This window comes from Acipenser ruthenus, chromosome 14, assembly GCF_902713425.1.
Source record: "Acipenser ruthenus chromosome 14, fAciRut3.2 maternal haplotype, whole genome shotgun sequence".
In the NCBI taxonomy this organism is placed as follows: Eukaryota; Metazoa; Chordata; class Actinopteri; order Acipenseriformes; family Acipenseridae; genus Acipenser; species Acipenser ruthenus.
The window spans coordinates 22136328-22157619 of NC_081202.1; the positions used below are offsets into that span (position 1 = coordinate 22136328).

General features: G+C 35.1%; 2 protein-coding genes across 2 annotated transcripts; both read left to right on the forward strand.

Moving 5' to 3' along the window:
• Positions 1 to 253: 253 nt before the first annotated feature.
• Positions 254 to 4179, forward strand: LOC131697424 (semaphorin-3C-like). Its single transcript, XM_058986119.1, has 3 exons — positions 254 to 766; positions 1814 to 1944; positions 2191 to 4179. The coding sequence occupies exons 2-3, from the start codon at positions 1834 to 1836 to the stop codon at positions 2584 to 2586; spliced, it is 507 nt and encodes a 168-aa protein (XP_058842102.1). The 5' UTR covers positions 254 to 766; positions 1814 to 1833; the 3' UTR covers positions 2587 to 4179.
• Positions 4180 to 4589: 410 nt separating this feature from the next.
• On the forward strand, positions 4590 to 11489 carry LOC131697468 (guanine nucleotide-binding protein G(t) subunit alpha-3-like). Its single transcript, XM_058986506.1, is given in 8 exon segments — positions 4590 to 4625; positions 8032 to 8081; positions 8787 to 8972; positions 9805 to 9879; positions 9881 to 9911; positions 10296 to 10400; positions 10402 to 10445; positions 11297 to 11489. Coding segments are annotated over 8 exon segments (720 nt in total).
• The last annotated feature ends 9803 nt before the right edge of the window (positions 11490 to 21292 follow it).

Consider the following 21292-nt stretch of genomic DNA (forward strand, 5'->3'; position numbering starts at 1 on the left):
TCCTTGCAAGTTTGGGGCTGCATTTCTGCAAATGGAGTTGGGGATTTGGTCAGAATTAATGGTCTCCTCAATGCTGAGAAGTACAGGCAGATACTTATCCATCATGCAATACCATCAGGGAGGCATCTGATTGGCCCCAAATTTATTCTGCAGCATGACAACAACCCCAAACATACAGCGAAAGTCATTAAGAACTATCTTCAGCATAAAGAAGAACAAGGAGTCCTGGAAGTGATGGTATGGCCCCGCTCATTTTCCTATTTCTTGTTCTTCCGATGAAGTGTGTCAAATGCACACATTTACAGGAATGTATTTTGTTTTTCTTTGGACTTTGGTTCTGAGTTGAACCAAAATGTGGGGGTGCCACATGTTGCTTTCTTGATATTTCTTTTTTCAATGTTTAGTAGTTTTTGTACTTTTTGGCTTATGAACATTATTGTTTCTAAATGTAGTGCATGTTGTCACAGATAAAGTGCTCTTTCAGTTTATTTTGGTTTTCATTTCTGAAAAAATACAACAAAGTTAAACTACTGTAAGTAATTAAATATTTACTAATTTTCTGACATACACATTATATGGTAATTATATACATTTAAAAAATGAATTAAGGTTTCTTACTGTGTTATATTTCTGCTACCATTACCCAGTGAAAGGAAAGCTAAGAGTTGGTTCAAGAATTCAAATATTTTTTGATTTAGGAGAAGCCGAAGACAGGATATAAGACATGGCAACCCCTTGAATCAATGTAGGGGATTTAATCTCAAAGGTAAGAATATTGTGTATGTGTGTTGCAGGAAACTTCCAAATATTCTGTAATGTTATTTAAGACTTTTTTAAAAAAAATAATCAATACAGAATTTATTCAAAATAAATACTTTTTTCTTTGAGGAATACTAATAAGTAATTCACTGTCACTGGCTTTCAGTTAAACCTACAAGTGTATTACACACAATATGGACAGACATTATGGTTGTCTTCTCCACTACTACTGTATGTAACAGTATGAAATAATGTAATGGTTTTATCAGTGCTACATTGGCACTGGTTGGAAGATGTACAGATTTTATAGGTAGAATTGTTAGGGTTTTGTTATATTAAAATTCTCTTACACATGTCATTCGGCTTCCATTTATATCTTGGTTCTATGTTTATTTTATCATTGAAACATATTTTTTAAAAAGTTTAGGTTCACTAATATTCATTGACACATAACCTACTTTTGAAGACCAGTATATGTCATTGATAATTAAATCACTCTCCTTTATCACCTGAATGTGTTATGGCTATGATAGTGCTTATGATCATAAGTTGTTGTATTGTCTATACAACTGTTCAATGGCTATTTCTATGTGATAAAATAAACTGCAAGCAATACCCTATTGAATACAATAGTTCTTGGAAACTTTATATCTGAAATTCCCAGATTGGATGTAGTTTTTCTGTTTTTGTTTGCACTTGATTGGGTCCTTTGTGTGTTCTTTATAAGTTTAATGGTTGCAGTTTACAACAGCTATTTTGAAACATTTTTTATAAGTGTTATTGTTGATGATCCACACAAAGTTCTAGCTACATAGTGAGCTTGTTCCTATCTGTAATATAATGCTATATGGAGTCCTGTCATGAGGTCACTGCTTTAATGTCCAATGGGACTGCCTGTGAGTGACAAGTAAAGAAAAGTCTCTGTTAGGATTGTGATTCAGACATGTGAGGGAACATGAACTAAAAATTGGATAATAGTATGTGTCTACTACCAATCTGTATAAATTGACCATTGCTGTAATGGGTGATTAGTTCCTTAACATATGTGTTTTAGCATACAGAAATGCAGCAGAGATGGATCAGTATGGAGTGAGGAACAATACTGCTTTTCTGGAGTGCTCACCAAAGTCTCCACAAGCAACGGTTAAGTGGCTGATACAGAGGCAAAATGACAGGAGAAAAGAGGTGAATTGTTGGTACTTTTTAAAAACGGAAAGAAGGGTAGGCATGCCCTTATTAAAATGTAATCCTAGTTTAAGTTTCATTTGAGTAATGAGAATAGCATCATGCCCCTATTATAGCTGATAAAACACATGGAGCAAATTACATTTGGTATTTTTCTGTCCAGTTTTTGCACATAACATTTTTTTTTTCATCAGCTTTCACAGTGGTTTCCATGTTTTAAATTATGTATATCTTCTCTCTCCCAAGGTGAAGTTAAATGAGAGAATCATATCAACAGAACATGGGCTCCTTTTTAGATCAGTCCAGGATACAGACCAAGGCCTTTACTATTGCCTGGCTACTGAGAATAGTTTCAAACAAACTGTTGCCAAAATAAACCTCAAGGTATTAAGCAGTGAGCTGGTGTCCTCCCTGACTGACAAAAGGTCTCCGTGGTCCTGGGCCAGTTCTGTGAGTGGCATGCAGCTCAACCCCAAGGACTTTATGGGAATGTTCAGCCATACCGAGATGCAGGCAATCAACCACTACTGCAAGGAGAACAGTCAACGGGGGCAGCCTAGCAACCAGAAGCTGGGGGAGGACCTCACAAAACTCAAGCCTCTCATTGATGGCAGGAAAAGTAGAAACAGGAGGAACAAGTAGCCTGGGTCTTTCATTGGGAAATTTGGGTGTCATAGTTGTGAGTCTGGGCATAAGGAGACCAATTTTGAAAGAAAAATCTAGAAATAAGCATTAAAACTCAAGTAGTCTTATGTGTCATACATTGTCCAGATTACTGTAAATTAAGATCCAAAAATGTACACGTAGACAGTTTGTTTGGCAATTGAAAGAGGCAGTGTTTTTTTGTTTTTTTTTTTTCCATTACTGCATCCAATATGTTTACCACAGAAATCTGTCCAGTGCATCTGGTGGATGGCAGGGAATGGGTTTCTTTTAACAGGGCCCTTACCTGCCCCAACAAAATCTAGTTTTAAAAATACATGTACATGGGGGGCAGATTATGTAAAAGAAACAGACAGGTTTATTTAGCCAAAAGTGAGGCTGCAGCACATAGATTTCAAATTTAAAAAACTGTTAGTGAAATAAGAGGTAGCTAGAGTGATTCCTCTTTGTGTGTCAGAAGTGGTGGTTGTATTTTAGTTACATTACAGTATGTATGTATGTCTTGTAAAATAAAATAAACAACAAACTTTCAGCAGCAAATGAACAACATTTTCAGTGCTGCATTTTAATTGTTTACATATGTGCTGTAATATATTTTTTTACAGCATTTTAAGTAGGCATTATGCTGTCCTGTTTAAACATAGTGGCATTTGAGAATGTGTTTGTTTTATCAATTTTATTAATAAATACTCAGCATGATAACCTGAAAATCCATTCTACTTATAAGATACACAATGACAAGCATTTGTTTGAGGTGACACCTCAACTTTAATGATCTAAACAAAGCTGTCGCTTTCCTCTGTATCAGTATTTTATTGTATTCAGTGATGTTAATACCCCAGCAGGATTAATACAGAGTTAAAGATGATTGGTCTACTGCAGTTTAGATCATTAAAATAGATGTCACTTTTGGTCTGGTATACACACAGAAATGATTGTACTGACAGATATACAGTAATTTATACAGGTGTAAATACCAAGATATCACTTTGTTGTAAATGCATGTAACTTCATTTTGGCTCTATGATGTACCTGATCATGTCAATGTATTGAGAAACCTGCACAAAATAAGTGTATTGATTTAATTTGCTCCAGTGGCTACTTTTTAAAAATTGTGTTTTAGTACAAACAGTTGTATTAGTGTACTGTACATGTTGTTTGTAGATTATTTAAAGTATTCCTGTTTTAAAGGTAATGACTATACTGTATATAATTTCAGTACATGTTATTATACGTTGCTAGACTTAACTGCCAAAAGGCAGTGAAATACCATTTTGAAATTTGTCAAGAAAGTGCCTGTTTTATTTTTCATTATTTTGTAGGTTATATGGTTTGCATCCAGTGCTTAATAGTTTATCAGATACATGTGCTTGCAACTGAAGACTTGTTAAAATGTATTTATGTTTGGATTGTGTTTATCATGATGAAACTGCCTTCACAGTGAATCTTCATAGTCAGTGTTGTCTTTTGCAATTATTTTGCATCCTAGTATTTTTATTTAAATGTTAAATATCATTGCCATAAGGAATACAATTGTTTTAAAAAGTATCGGTGTTATATATATATATATATATATATATATATATATATATATATATATATATATATATATATATATATGAAATGTTAATTATTATTGTTGTTACACTTGTTGTTTAGTAAATATATACATATATATAATACAGTGTCACAGATGGCTTGAGTGGTGTGTGTGGATGGTGACGTCAGGTTCAGGAAGCAACACAGACAAGCAGTACTGAGGTTGAAGTTGAGACGCAATACATTTGAATAAATCAAGAAAAAAACTGAAATATGGTTGGTTTCCCAGTAAAAAGAGAAATATCACATGATTTCTCAAACACCAGGAACTTAAGGGACAAGACAGCAAGCTAGATTGCCATGGAGAAACAGAAACATCATAAAATGAAGAGATGGGTTAAGAATACTATGAAAATGACATTTGTAGATATACTGTATGGAGTATGTCGCCTCCTGCTGTCATGTACTTCATCCACTCTGTAAGTGTACAAGTTTTCTCCTTGTACACTTTACCATCTAGTTGGCATTAAAAGTACCTGTTCTAAGTACCTCTACCTTGTGGTTAATGCAGTTCATAATATAGTGTATATCATAGAGAAACTGAACATATATAGTATAGTAGATGTGGGTTTCAGCAGAAATATGTGTCTCTCAGTGAAATAGTATCCTTGTTATGAGGTGGAATCATGTCTCCAAAAATGTTGACCAAAATACCACAAACTGTAAGATCCTGCTCTATATCCTCAAAAATATGTATTTTGGAAAGTAGATTCTGATTACCTGAGACTAGAGTTCTATTTTCTTTAGTCACTAGGAAACATTTTTTCAATGTTTTCTCATTGCCACACATAGTCATTACAGTTTTAATTTTTTTTTTTTTTTTGGTGAGAAAGGAAAAAGTTACACAAAAAAATAAAAATGTGTATATATATATATATATATATATATATATATATATATATATATATATATATAAAGAAACAAAATAAAATCCTCAATACTGTAGTGTGTTAGGGGTTTGGTGTTTATAGTTAGGCACATGGAAAGTGCGGCTGTAGCTAGTTCTCAACTGGGGACTTTTTTTTTTTAAGGCTTTGTTGGTGTCGGAATTTCTTTTAATGGGTTGTTGTGCTTTCACTTAGGCTGAGCGTTTGGGTTGTTTAGTGAAATGACGGATAGGATTGGGTAGGAGTCGTGTCCGTCACTGACATTAGGGGTAGGTCAGGCTTTGTATAAATACTAGATACTATATAAGAGCCTAGATGGACAACTCCACCACGCCATAGAAAGCTATAGTTGAAAAAGATAGGAGATTCTGCTGTGTAAAAAATCAGCAATGTAACTTTCTCAGCCTTTTGGGAAATGCCATTTTTTTCCCGTCACATGGTATTCTGTGACATAGTTGCAGCTTTATGATTACGTTTATATTATATTTGTATTCATGTTTTTCTCATTAAAAACAGAATTCACACCGATTATTAATAAAATATTATTATTACCTACCTGAAAATGAAAAACATGCTTACTCTTAATATTATATTGGTCAGGGGCAGCATTCACACTCATTTTACAAAATAAATACCAAAAAGATTGTAAAATATAACATTTGTTTCAAGGTAATACTTGCATTTTGGGTTTCCTTTGACTGTAACGCATGACTGGGAATTTGAATGACATTTAAAAGGGTATATAGGACTTTCTGGTATACGGAGCAGAATGCTATTCCACCAATGTACCCTGAATGTTTGATGACCTACAAGGCTGAGTTAGATGAAAACTGTGCAGTGTAAAATTGACTTCCTTCACATTAACAGCAATTGTAATCAATTGCAGACATGTGTAGACAAATTTAACGCTTGATTGGTACTGTACTTAATTTTGCAAAATACCCATTAGTAAAAATATAGATGGGTAACAGAAGATTGTTTTTGGAGTGGATTATTCTCACAATACAGTTGTTGAAAGTGACAGAACACTATTTGACCTTTTCAGCACTCAAATCTGAAAATAGAATCTGCAATGAACTGATGTTAATTTTTAGAAAATCTTGTTTTAAGTATCTGACTTTAGTCAGACTTGTCAGTATTGGTTACATTTCAGATTTATACTTGTTTTATTGCAACATTTCAATAGGTAAATTGAATTTTATTTCAACACATTCTAGGACCTCCCCAGTACAAATAGTGGGGACATACTGACATGAAGAAATGAATGAAGAAAACATAATGAGTGAGAGGAACTGCAGATGGAAAATCCTTAATTTGTTCTATCAAGAAACTCAGTTATCGGTCATCTCCTTAGATTGGTCATATTTTTCTGCAAAATAAATCTTAAATACTAATCATTGAGCCAAGAAATCAACTGTAATGCCAGGGATGTTACATTATGGTGAACTGTTCTTTATTGTGCACAATGCTATATCAATAGAAATGAAGTAACTGTGTGTTATATTAGATTTAACGTGTTGCTACGGATACGAAGTCCTAATGGAGCACTCACTCTAATGTGCCTTAAAGAGAGTTCTTGCTTTTTGGATTGAGGACCTGTGAGTTTAAGGAGCTAGGATTCGTTTAGGATTTTGATCAAGGTCAGCTTTATTGTTTCTAGAAGCTCCATACTAGAAATCAAGGCCCCTTTGTGTTCCTCTGCAGTAACATCATCAGCATTGGCTGTCTGTTGATTAAACAGAAAACGTAGTTCAAAAAGATAAGAGTACAAGTTGAGTTATCTTATCATGAGATTCAATTTAGCTCCTTAAATGTGGAAAATATTCTGAACGCCAGCATTCAACATTATTGTTGAATGCTTGTAACTTGTGTGACTCATTAGATCTGTGGACAAAAAAAAAACATGTTATTGTGTTCTCTTTTTTTTGTTTTTTTTATGTGAACATATGGAGTCTGCTTATCATTAAGCCAAACGAGTGGAAAAAGAATATGTTCCTTAATGTTTGACAACACTCTGAAAAGCAATACAGGAATATTCATTGAGCAACATATTTTTTTAGCTCTTACCATTTTAATAAAGTTTTTCCTGATATTGATTGTTTTTTTCTTAATTGATACTTTATAAATACAATTTTAATTGTTATGAAAACAGGAATTATTAAAATCAGTTTTCTGAAGGGTGCAGGACTTTACAGAGGGTGGACCAATTTATCAGAAAAAAAAGAGGACTAGAATCAGAAAACTCAGACTGTGAATTTTTACTCACTTTTAACAATGGTTTTTCTCTTTAAACTTAAATTTAATGCTGTTTTGCTCAGTTACGTTTGTGTAAATTTGCCAAAATGTATCAGATGAAATAGAATTATACAGAAACCTACTCTATTTGCTTTGGAGGTTGAAAAAAAAAAAAAAATCACCAGAATTTCATGTATTCAGTCATGAAATTTAAATCATCCACATTGCGGATTCTCCGTACTGAACGTTATATTATTCCTTTTGACCACAATGGAAGTTGTGATTGTTATGCCACCAAAGATGTATGTTTTATTATTTTATAGGTCTTAAATTTCGCCACAGAATATTTGTTTATTCAATAGCAAATAAACATTTGCAGAGAGCCTAAGCAGTGGACAATGTTTTGAATTTATTGCAATGTTTAGTCTGTTATATACAACTTCCAAGATTTCATTTTTTATATGCAAATAAATAAGATGTGACATGTTAAATATGACATGTTATAACTAGTGTATCTTACAAGCTTTTTTTTATTGATAAATAAAACTGACCCATTACAATGCCATCCATTTTTGTTCAAGACTACATACTCTGTAGAAACAAATGATTGTTTTATATATAGAAAGACTTCTTTTCATAATGGTTGATTCTTTGGAAGAGGGTGCTATGAGCCAAGGGCTAGCAGAGGTAATAAAGCATTCAGACTTGCTTTGAAAGGGCCTCTGAATATCAACTATGTGACTCTGTTTCATAGTAAGTGAGTGTTGGCTGGAATGTATTATCCTTATTTTCCTCAATTCAATATGGAAAAAATGTATAGGTATTGATTGGGATCAACTTAAAGCATTTAAAAAACCACATGCATTTAAATATAACTGACCAACCTACAGTATGAGTGTGACAGATCAGCCGATGGACAGGCAGGTGAAAATCGTACTTTTAAGCACTTTTTAAGCATTTTATTGTTTTTGACAAATATAACTAAAATAAACACTAAAGCAAAGACAAATAAGCACATTGCCTCTGTTTGTGGTACTTTACACAGCGTCACCTATCGGCACAACGCTGCTAGTCCTCTCTCTCCTACTGACCTTCTGCAGCCTAACCTTATATCCACCTGGGGGATTGATTCATCCTCAATTGATTAGTAACTGTGCCTCCATTCCAGCCATATTCCCACATGGCTGGAATAGAGGGAGCCAGAGACCATTTTCCCTGCACAGATAGGGAATTTTAACCTTGCTGTATCCCTGCCGAATTACACAAAATATGAACTAATAATGTGACAATGGAACCTCACCCTGCAACAATGAGCTAAACCAAATTTAAAAAATACAGGTTTTATGTTGGACTATGCCACATTTTTATTGGGCTTTTTAATTTCTGTTTTATAATGGATACAACTGTAAACATGTAATATAACGTTATAGATAATATTATTGTTGTGAACTTCTTCAGTTACTTCAATGATTTTGAGAGAGTCGCTGCCCCTGGGTATCTTCCCAATGAACAAGATATCCTTCAGTCGAGAGTGAAAACAACAGGAATCATAGAAACTCAATTTTCTTTCAAGGACTTGAGCTTCAGGTATTTTTGCACCAGAGGTTGTGAGACCCTTTAAATCTATATTTTACTGGTTGGGCAGTTCCACTGTTTATTATCTTTCCTGGCCATCTGAAAAGCATGTTCTTAAGCCAATACAAAAATTGCATTAGCTGCAGCCTTTTTCTGTAGTACAAAACCTTTTTGTCTCAAACATGTGAGATACTCTGCCATGTCCACATGCATTTCCTGTAGTGCTTTTCTTTATAAACAGTAACTGTAGCCTTACATTGAAGACACTGAGCTTTATAAATAGCAGATTTAAATGACAGTCTGTCTTTATCACTGCTTGTAAATATTTGTGGTCATTATTACCTGGCTAGGATTCTCATTTATCTGTACTTTGCCTCCTGATTAAAAGGGATTTGTATTTGTATCTGTTTATGATCCCGTGACATGTGTTCTTAATTATCGTGTATTAATGTTGCAGCACTCATCATGGATATTTGGCATGTTCAATAAAATCACCATAATAGTGGAACAGTCTCTGAGTAAGCCTGACCAAGATTTGATAACGTGGCTAATACAAAATTACCACTCAATCAATCACTTTATTTTGTATACCACCTTTCATGCCAAGGCATCCCAAAGCGCTTCACATTACAAATAAATATACTATACAATAATATAATATAATATAATATAATATAATATAATATAATATAATATAATATCAAAAAACATCCAAAAACAAATGGGAGAAGAAAATAAAAGGAGCACACTGTGTATTCTTGCTGTATTAGATGATCATTTTGGATGACCCCTTAGCAACAGGGCTTTGCAATGGCTGTCTGAGTGTGTGTTTGGGGTTGTGATGCAGAAAATCATTGTGGTACTCCATAACCAGCTATTACTGCATGTTCCTCTGATGTAGGAGGACAGGGCGGAAGAAGTGGCTCCATTGTTTTGAAGGAGTGACCTGTATTGTCTTCTGTGCAGCCATGAGTGCCTGACATGGTCCTAGTCGAAGATGAAGAAGTGGTGGGTAAAAAAGTAAACGCTTTTTGTCATGGCTTTTGGCCATGCATGGTTATGCAGTAACTTCTGCTTTTCTTTGTCCTCCTCACATTAAACACTCATTAATGAATAAAGTACATATCACATTTTGTACTGAAAGCTGACCTTTCAGGTGTCATATATTAGAGTACAGAGTACTGTACTTCCTAACTGGCTTTGAAGCATGTTGTTTGCAAGCCCAACAGTGCCACCTAGTGCTCATGGAAAGCACACTTGAGACAAGCATGGCACCTTAACTACCAGCCGATCTAAAAGAGGGCTCTATACTGGCATATACAGAAAAAATGTATTAATCACGTCTGCTTGTTTGAACTGAAGTACCTGTATTATGTTTGTGTTTTTTTACAGAACAGAATGCATGAGAGCCTTCACCTGTTTAAGAGTATTTGCTTTGCTACCACCTCAATTGTTCTCTTCCTTAATAAGCAAGATCTCTTTGAGGATAAAGTGACCATATGCCAGAAGTGACCATCTGAGTATATGCTTTCCAGAATATGATGATTAGTATAGTCTACATTAAAGGGCACCGCACATTGTTCATTAGTACTTATAAAGGTGCTTTGGCAAATTAAAGAGGTTTTCATAACAGTGTCTCTCCATCCGGCAGTCATCTCAATTTGTGGCTATGTGTCTTTGCCAGCTGCCGAACACATAGCCACAAGCCTTTTTACAGTCATCTTTTATTTCTTTTAATATTTTTGTACAAAATGAAAACCTAAAAATCATGTCATTTGTATTTATTTATTTATTTATTTGATATTATACAAAACTAAAAAGAAACACGTTGGTGTTTCCTTTTTGAAAAGGGGTGCAGAATGTGTTGTGTTACTCTCCATCCCCAATATACAGAAGCTCATTTCATTCTCTATCTTTCTATTTAACATACATGGACATAAGGTACAACCCAACTACTTCCATTTCTAGAAGGCTGAAGGAACAGTCAGCAACAAATTTCATTGTTGATGTTTGCTGGGTAAAGAAATGAGTTTGTTTTGGAATGGAAGAATATACATTTTAGTGAACATTTGTTAATGCTGCCTTATATCTTCAGGTGAGTTGTACAGAAATGGAGTGACTCATACACATTACTATATATTGTTACTCTGAAATAGGAAATTGTTTTCCCTTTATTTTGCTAAATACAGTACAATTTGAAAACATAAGTAGCTCCTGATGTATTTAAAATGTTAAAATGGCATTTGTTTATGGTTTAATACTCACTGTGACAAAACATGAACAGGTACCTGTAGGAAAATGTTTTATAGGGCTGTTCATGGCTTACACTATTTTTAATCATTATCAGGACACGGTATATGTCCTTAACACTTTTCATCTTCATCCCTCCTATTAGGCCCAAACACATTTCAACATGCTGCCAACTACATCAAGAATCAATATCTAGAACTCGACAGGAAGAAAGATGTGAAAGAAATTTATTCCCACATCAACAGTGTTACAGACACTCAAAATGTCAAGTTTGTGTTTGACGCTGTGACAGACATCATTATCATAGAAAACCTTAAAGACCGTGGCCTCTTCTGAACCCAGTGTGTGTTGCTGTGTAAGGCCCCCTGCAGGAAACTGACTCACAGCAGAACATATAATAGCCTTGGACCACCCAAAAAAATAGCAAGAACACCACAGTGAAAGGCTAGGAAAACAGAATCATATTCGTACAAACTTTAGTGATCAAATTTAAATTCTTATTTGGATTCTTTTTTTGTACAAAACCTATACATTGAAGTAAAAACTAAATTCAAAAAGAATATATGTACGTAAAAAAGCATGCTAAAGAATATATATGTTTATTTTGTTAACAGTACTGTAAAGATCACAAAGATTAGTAGAGAATCTTGTTAAAAAGCAGGATCTGAAAGCAATCCTGACAGGACATATTAATAAAATATGAACCTTTTATGTCTTATGCAGGCTAACTTTATTGTACACAAACAATCAAAAACGTATAATAATAATATCCCATCATTTGTTTGTGTGAGTTGTGTTTATCGTTAGTTTTAACTGTACTATGACAAAGGCAGTTAATATAATATTGTATCAGGGTAATTTACTGACAATATTTAATCTTTGCACTGGGTGGTGCAATGTTCATGGCATTTTATCTATAAGGTTAAAACATAAAATCTGTTAGCAGTTCTGTATTTTAATTCCTAATGGATTTCCACTTTTTATTATTATTTATTTCTTAGCAGACACCCTTATCCAGGGCAACTTACAATTGTTACAAGATGTCATATTGTACAGATATCACATTATTTTTTACATACACTTACCCATTTATACAGTTGGGTTTTTACTAGAGCAATCTAGGTAAAGTACTTTGTTCAAGGGTACAGCAGCAGTGTCGCCCACCTGGGATTGAACCCACAACCCTCCAGTCAAGAGTCCAGAGCCCTAACCACTACTCCACACTGCTCTGTATTACATTTAATTGTGATTTGTTCTGGGTTTTGCAGATCAGACATGCAAAGCAATTTGACGTGGAGTAGCTGAGCTATATCCTGTTATTTTTACACAACTAGGTGCAGATGAAAGCTATTGACTGCTTTTTTCAATGTTTTTCACCCCAAAAGCATTGTCGCAAACCACAAATGTATGTATGTTGACTGTCATTGGAGGCTGTTTCAGTCTCTGCATCTCTGGCAGTACTATAAAGGGTTAAGTATTATTCAGTACCATCACTCTTTTGTGAATGCAGAGCTGTCACATGCTGAGGTTTTATTCATTTGCATCTCTGCTGTGAGGATGTGCACAGAGGCTGCGGCTATTGGGATTAACATGAACTCCCCAGTAGGACTCTCCTAGGCTGCTAATTAATTTCTCCTGTATCTACAACATCAGTTTGCCAAGTTCAGGCAACACAGATCAGCAAACATCTCTACTCTAGAGGGACATGTCAGCAAACAACAGCACTAATTGGGGCTTTTGTTTTATATAACTCTATGTTTTTTTTTTCTTCAATAATAAATGTCTAAAGAGTGTTTGGATTTAGAAGGCACCACAAAACTTTAAGAGGAAATATGAGTGGCTAAATTTGTCACCTTTCATCTTTTCTGTGTAGTCTTTATTCCTATGTTACAGGACTTTAATAATTAAACCAACCTGGCACTCTCTACAGTGTAAATAGAAGGCCCGCCTCAGAAGATACTGTGTGGAGGTTTTGAACTGTCTTAGGAAATCATTATGACACAGAGCAGTGGGGCTGCACAGTACCGATGGATTACAGATCAAAAAGCAATAACTAGATGACTGAGAGCACAAAAAAAATGTTTTCCTTAACAATGTGCAATCATATATTATGGTAAAAATACAATAGCTGGCCACTTTATTAGAACCTGTACCTAATATTGTTTGACCTGATCACAGCCTTGACACTTGTTGGCATCGACTCTGCAAGGTGCTGGAAGATGTCTAAAAGGATGTCAATCCTTGAATATTACTGGCGTAGAGATGTAGACAGAGGACTGTGATGACAAATTTGAAATGAATCTTAAACATGCTCACTTTGATAGATGGGATTGTGGGAAGCCTGAAGTGTATATCATGCTCCTCAAACCATTCACGATGGCACGGTGGGTGAGTGCATTATCATCTTGAAAGCAGCTATCGTCATCAAAGTGCAAGTGCAGCGTTGCTGTAAGGATTTGATCCGCAACTTTGCTTAAGTAAACTACAGCATTTGTTGGAAAATTCCTAATGGGACACCACTTATAACACTAGATCACACACTTGGTGTTAACATAAGATATTGTTTGGATCACACTGCTATTAACATATTGCCAAAGGAGGCGGGTAAATCCAGCTGGGTTGTTTTCATTATTTGCTATTGGGGAAACCCATAGTACTGCATCAGAAAGATACATGATGTTTTGAAAGTATCTTAATTTGTTAAATGATTCAGTTTAAAGGCTTCTAACAATGCAACAAAAGTACGCAATTGCGAAACTAACCATTAATAAGGCAATAGACCAATAGTTTTCATACAAACAAGTGGATCGTAGAACCTACATTCTATTGTCTGAAAAATGTGCTAAAAGATATTAAGAACAATATTAGGAAATATAATGAACTAATAAGTGGTCTTGTTAAAATACTTTATGCATACCAGTAGTAGAATTTATTTATTTTATTTATTCAAAATTAACTGAACCATGATTCCTTCACAAGATCTGCCATACTAGAAGTAATTGCATAAAAAAACACCATTGTAGTAAAACATGAAAATCACATACTGTTAAATTTATTGGCAAGCCGCAATAAATTGTTTTTTATATTTGTTTTTTGAGATGATTTCTAAATAATGTGTGAAAATGTAAAGGGCAGCGCTGTGTGATGCACTGTCGTCACAGATCCTAAGCCCTGCTGGGAGAAAACTATAAATGGAGGTAAAAAACTATAAATGCCACTAGAACTAGCCAGTTTTGTAGATAGATGTGTATGTGGGCGTCTTTTCACACACAGTCTCCACCTAACACCTAACATAATTAGACTGGTGATTTAACAACATCCAGAAGGTTTGAAAAACATGCTGAATAGAAAAAAAAACTAGTATAGTTCAAATGAATCCCCTATAATATGTATAGAATAAATCATTTTAACTGTGAAATTATCTTTATTTATTTATTTGTGGCTTTACTAAATGAGCCAGTTGGCAGCTCACTGAAACTTGTTTGTTTGCAAAACAAATCGTTGCAAATATTAGAGTTTTACTGCAGTATAACATCTTTACAGAATTGCTCTGTAAGGATTAATTAATTAATTAACTATGGAGATTTCCTTTAAAAATAGATTTTTATCCCTACAAAGCTTTTTTTGTATAAATCTTTGTTAAGATAGATGTAGAGGACTTATTCAGCAAACACCTTTCTAATTACCACCGAGAACAACATAGATCTACTCTGGGCTTTTCAATTAAACACAGCTCTCAATGGTTACAGCCCAAGGGGACGTAAAGTACCAATGTCTCTGCCTGCCTTAGTAAAAGAAAATCTTTTTACATGTTCAGCTTGTCATTCTCATTCCCAGTGGTTTCTAGGCATTCCACCTATTTTGTAAAGAGGTTTAACTTGAAATTGTCCCCAGAGTCAAAACAGTTCTGCTCTCTGTCTTCTGAGGAATATCCTGGGAAGAATAATGATGTGAGATGACGGAAAGGATGAGTAAATTGGTATTCTGGCTGTCTTCCCAGTTTCAGTGCTGCTTGTTTTGTCTCATTTATTATTACCATATTCCTTCGAATTTAAAATGCAGTTTTTCTCCCAATTTGTGAACTGTGTTATTGCTTGGCATGTTGAAAAATACAGAGATCTGTCTAAGCTGGTACTGTTTGTTAGAAACACTGACATTGTAAAAGCAAGTTCACTTTGAATTCCCCAGGAAGCTAATGATGCTTCTTTGAAAAGGGCTGCCTGTATATCATGGATGATTCAATGGTTCGTCTTTTTTTGGCAGTCAGTCACTTTGCTGTTTGTGCACTTGGGTAGTCACGTCTTTTGTTGCCGATTTTAATATACGCATCACTACTGTACTCAAATTTAAGACGCAGACTATTTTTGAGAAGCAAAAATTTGTTTAAAAAGTGTGTCTTAAATTCAAAGGAATACTGTATTGTTATTTGTTTATTTAGAAGACACCTTTATCCAAGGCAACTTACAGAGACTAGGGTGTGTGAACTATGCATCAGCTGCAGAGTCACGTACAACAATGTCTTACCTGAAAGACAGAACACAAGGAGGTTAAGTGACTTGCTCAGGGTCACACAGTGAGTTGTTAGTGCTGGGATTTGAACAGGGACCTCCTGGTTACAAGCCCTTTTCTTTAACCACTGGACCACACAGCCTTTTTACAGGATGTCCAGCTGATTTCACCAGCTACCCGAGAACTTCAGAACTGCTGCATCTCTGCCTTCTGCTGCCTCCTCAGCCTGTTTACACTGCACTTGTACATCTCATGATCTACCCCTCCTACTATGCACTGGACTTGCATGACCTAAGCACCACGTTACTGGATCCTCAGCTAATACACTATTGCACAACTATGTCATTGTAAATCTAACTTGTTGTAATCCTAACTTGTTGCATCCCAGTTCATATTATATACTAGTAGTATTATTTCACTTACTGTAAACTATACTGTATTTAAATATTAATCTTGCATTGTAACCCTGTACTGCCCTGTAACACCTGTAAGTCATCTTGGATAAATACATCTGACGAGTAAATAATAATAATAATAATAATAACAATAATAATAATAATAATAATAATAATAATAAAAATAACACAAAAGGAAAAAAGGAAAAGAACACAAGCATACCAAAACACTCAAATGGATGTGTGTCTTCCATCACTGTGTCACTTCAGTATTTTAATTCCTGTTTAAGCTCACTCATGATTGTTTATGGCAGCAAACTGTCAGGAAACATATGCTCTGACCCATGGCTGTTGGTTTGAATTAAATGGAAATGTCCATTAAAACAAATGTGTCAATACCAATGTAAATCAATCCACTTATTAGGTATCTACCTTATTTACTCCTCTTTAACCAATGTCATAATAAATGACTATCATGGATAATTAGTTCTGAAACAGTGTCTTTGTATTTTACTTTATCGTATAAACCAAAATGTCAATAATGGCAAATAAAACGAATACAGTGCATTACAAAGAACAAAGGCACTCTTTGGGCCTCTTAAAATTACTTCACATGAAAGAGCTATTTGGGGTGAATAGAAAACATCACAGCTATCTTAACTAATGTATTATTCTTCTTGTTTAGATTCACTTATTTTATAACTCAAAAGCCCTGAACTCTCAGTATCGGATTAACCTACATACATCTGGTACACCAGAGTGCAAACATTAGCCTGTTCCCTTGAAACACTCTTGTGGAGGTAAAAATGACATCAGCAATTACCAGATAGCACAAATGTGATACCAGAATTTGTACAGTCACTTGGGGAAGGGTGTTGCAGGGGGGCAGATTAATGGTTACATTCTGGTGTACCTGATGTAGTTGGAGATTAGAGCTCTATTGAGACCACGGGGCCTTTAAACTTCAGATTTTTGCAAAGTAGACATGATGTGATGAAAGGAAAATGTAACAAGAAAAAGGTGCAAATGAGAAAACTGTCCCTACTCAGAGATGAGCAATTGGACCTTTACTAGGTTTAGGCTGTTTCACAATACATTTGGGGTACTATAAATCTCCTTTTTTTGTTTATTACTGAACACTGTTTTTTGAATGATGTGCATGCACTGGACATGTATTTAATGAAGCTGGTAACCTTGAAAGCTTGAGGAATGCGTAGATTACACATATTGTATTTCAGCTCTATCGAAAGCTCTTGCTGATCCAACACAATATTTTGTTTTTCTTTAACAAATTGAATTAAGTCATTGGAAACTTTGAGAAAAAAAAAGAAAATGTGTTTTTAAAGTGTTACTGAACAGGCTGTAAGGTTTGAAACACAACACATTGCTTTCCCCAGCTTTCTCTTTTTTTGTACATATCCCTGCAATATCTTTTTCAACATAACCATGATTGTTTGATATTTTTAATACATATCCCTGACACTTATTTTTGTTTTACATTGGCTGTACATCAGGTCTTCTCGTCACAACATTGGCTTCTTCAATCCAACCTGTTCAATCATAAATATTCCATTGACTCCTATCGCAAAGCATTCATCTATCCGCCATCTTTGCCACAATCCTACCTGTTCATTCAGAGCGTGGAGCAGGTTTATAATTATGCATTATGCGTTTTCACAAGATAATTATTACGTTATAATGTAATAATTATCATTTGAAAAGGGAAACAAAACCAGTGCCAGTATTTTGTCAATCCACTCCACATACTAGCTTGGGACAACCCATTCTTGATTTCACAGCCTCCATAAAATAACCTGCTGCTTCTGCCGGATCACTGTTAGTTGTGTATGCTTCTAACTAAATATTGTATCTAAAATATCCGTCAGTTGCACTGTTGAAGCAGATTCCTTAAGGTTTCAGTTTATCATAGGAATCAAGATTCCATAGAAAATCAGGGCCTGAGTTGTTATGTTCTGTGTCTCAATCGATTTCTACCCCTAAATTGAACACTTTGGGAGTCAATAATATTAAGCAACTGGCTGACAACAAATCCTTCTCGAATGCATTTCAAGTGCATTAATATGTATCTATGTAATTGTCGAGAGCGTTCAATTTCTTGCATTAATAAAAACAGTGCATTCCATCTAAATGCCCTAAACATTCCAACATTCCTTATGGCTCAGGCCTAATCCAAAATAGAATCAGATTTTATTTACTACATCAGCCATGCATGAGTCTCTCCTGATTTGTGAATTTGTACTTGTGCTAGTGAGATATTGCATTATTTAGATATTTATTTATTTATTTGGAAGACACCTTTATCCAAGGCGACTTACAGGTGTTACAGGACAGTACAGGATTACAATGATTAAAGAGTAAGTAGCAGGGTTCTGAAAAATATACCGTTACACGTCCCCACATGTTGTTACAACTGTTTAAATAATATGCCTGTAATTTTTATTTTCATTGTTAACATCCTGACAACTTTTTACACATAACTTTTTCAAAACTCTTTTCAAAATTCTAACTCTAGTGCACTCATAGTGTAAAGATTATTGCCCACATTGTCAAACAGGTAACACAACAATAACGATCCATAATGTACAGAACAGAAAGGCCAGAGCACTGTTGTTATGGGGTTTTTTTGTGCTATTCCTGTAGTGATTTAGAGGACAGATCTCAAACCCTAGTGCACTAGAGCAGTCATTTTGCCAAACAGACTTTAAAGTTATAAGTGTAAAAAATTGTCAGGATGTTAACAATAAAAACAAAAATGACAGGTACGTTATTTAAACAGCTGTAGCAACACGTGGGGAAGTGTAACTATATTTTTAGAAGGTAAATCAGGTTCCTGTTAGAATACTACATGAATGTTACATCAGTACTTAATTCACACATCAGAAAAAGGTTCACACTCCATTAATATAGTAACAACTGGTGTTCTAGCACATTAGCATTTGTTTTACATATGTTCCACAACAGCAGCTAATGGTCGGTAGGTATGGTTTTTTGGGGGGTTTTTTTGTCTATGACTCTAAATATAGGTTTTGGTTCCGAATTTAAAAGAATGAAAGAAATTCACCTACCCAGTGGCCAGTGCAAAACTTTTTTTTTTTTTCCAGGCATTGATAATAAAGATATGTGATGAACTTGTGTTCACATAGGGAAATGACAACTGCTTTGCATTCTCTTCCCATGATCTCCATTTTAAATGAAAATCTATGTAAAACAATGGAATGGAAAACAAATTATAGTGGTATAAACAACTGCATAAAATGTTGCACTAGCCACCACTGTAAAGACCAGCTCTTTATAAAGTTCCCCATGTCAGCCCACTCTTCCCCTTTCAGTATGCAGACAATCTATACTATAGTACTAATATTACACAAAACTTAATCATAACAGGCTTTGAGTCCAAGCTTTATGAACAAGGGCCACCAAACATAATGATATTATTTTATTTTTTTGACCAATTCCAATAGAAATAGAGTGGGGGACCCTGAGAAAAAAGTTATTATGTAAAGCTAGGTGATGAATCTCTAAAGACACCTGCCAATATGATTATTTGATTGACAGGAAAATCCTTGCAACAAAAGCAAGACGACGTTGAACTAAGGAGGTAATTCCCAAATGAATATCAACGTTAAATCAATGGCAGCTACCAATAGTATTCAATCCAGGTACATTTAAACCTACCTCTCCTCTGTGCGACTTGCTTTGAGTTTACCTCAGCTGAACTACCTCCCTGTCTAACTCTCAACACTGGTTAAGATGTGACAATCGAAATTGTGAGGCAGCACCAAGTGCCCTGAAAGGAGAGGCTGAGTGCAAAAACCAAGCAAATCAAAATGGTACATGCTTATATCAGCTGTTTTTATTATCCAATAAAAATAGTTGTCCTGACTGAATACAATATTACCTAAATATGTTTACTAACATTTCCCTCACATTAGCGTGTACTTCAATGGGACAGACAAGTGTTTATGAACCTAAATAGGACCCCCTGACTCATCCGCTACCTTTCTTTGTTAAACAAAACATCATTCAACCTTTTTTTGCCTCTGCAAATAAGCACTTACCTGAAGATCTCCAGATCAGTCCTATTGCACTTAAGACAATGGGGGATGCTCTGTAACCCAGTTTAAAGAAGAGAATATTGCTCCAATAAAGGACACTACATGTTCATGTTGTGAATGCTCTTTTGGTGTGAAGGGACATGCTGCAGCTAATTGTTACTGCACATCTAACTATAAATCCTGTAGGGGGCAGCATATAGTGTAAAGTGAAAGACATGGGAGCGCCACAGTTAGTCTCTGACTGTAAATAATTGCACCCCAAGGAAAGCAAATGCTCTTCTTTTTAATGGTACCCTCCATTCAGGAAGCTTTTATTTTCATGGCTAATGTGAAAAGGCAGGACGTATGCAGGATCTGCTTGTGCTGTAATAGCACCTCTGGCTACTCTAAAAAAAAAAACTCTTTAAACTGATTTCTCTTGCAGACAGTAGAGGAGACTTGTAAACAAAGACAAAATGCATGTAGAAACAGTTGAACAGCTTCTCATATTAAAAGGGACAAATGCAGTTTTTGAATAAAATAGCATTTGATATAATAGTCTAGTACTTATACTGTATGTCATGGTAACAATATACAATACCATTTCATACTGTAGTGCTACTTACTACACCTCTATCGTATGTATGTGTTGGAAAAATGGTTAGAATGTTCCTCAGGTGAGATGTATTATATTGCAGAACAGCTATAGATAATATATGCAGGGTTGGTGGCAACATCTATTAAGTTGAAATTCTATATATATATATATATATATATATATATATATATATATATATATATATATATATATATACTGTGCAAACGTCTTAGACATGTTGACATGTCTGTCACTAACTCATTAAACTCTCTCCTCTGTCCTAATTCTCCTCCACCTCTCTGCTGCCTTTGACACTGTCAATCACTCTATTCTACTATCCTCTCTTGCTGACCTGGGAATCTCTGGTACTGCTCTGGCCTGGTTCTCCTCCTACCTCTCCAACCACACTTACTAGGTAACCTGGCGTGGAGCAACCTCCACACCTCGCCCTCTCTCAACAGGAGTCCCCCAAGGGTCAGTCTTGGGTCCTCTCCTGTTCTCTCTCTACACCCGCTCCCTGGGCCCCCTCATCGCATCCTATGGTTTCTCATACCATTTCTATGCTGATGATGCTCAGATTTT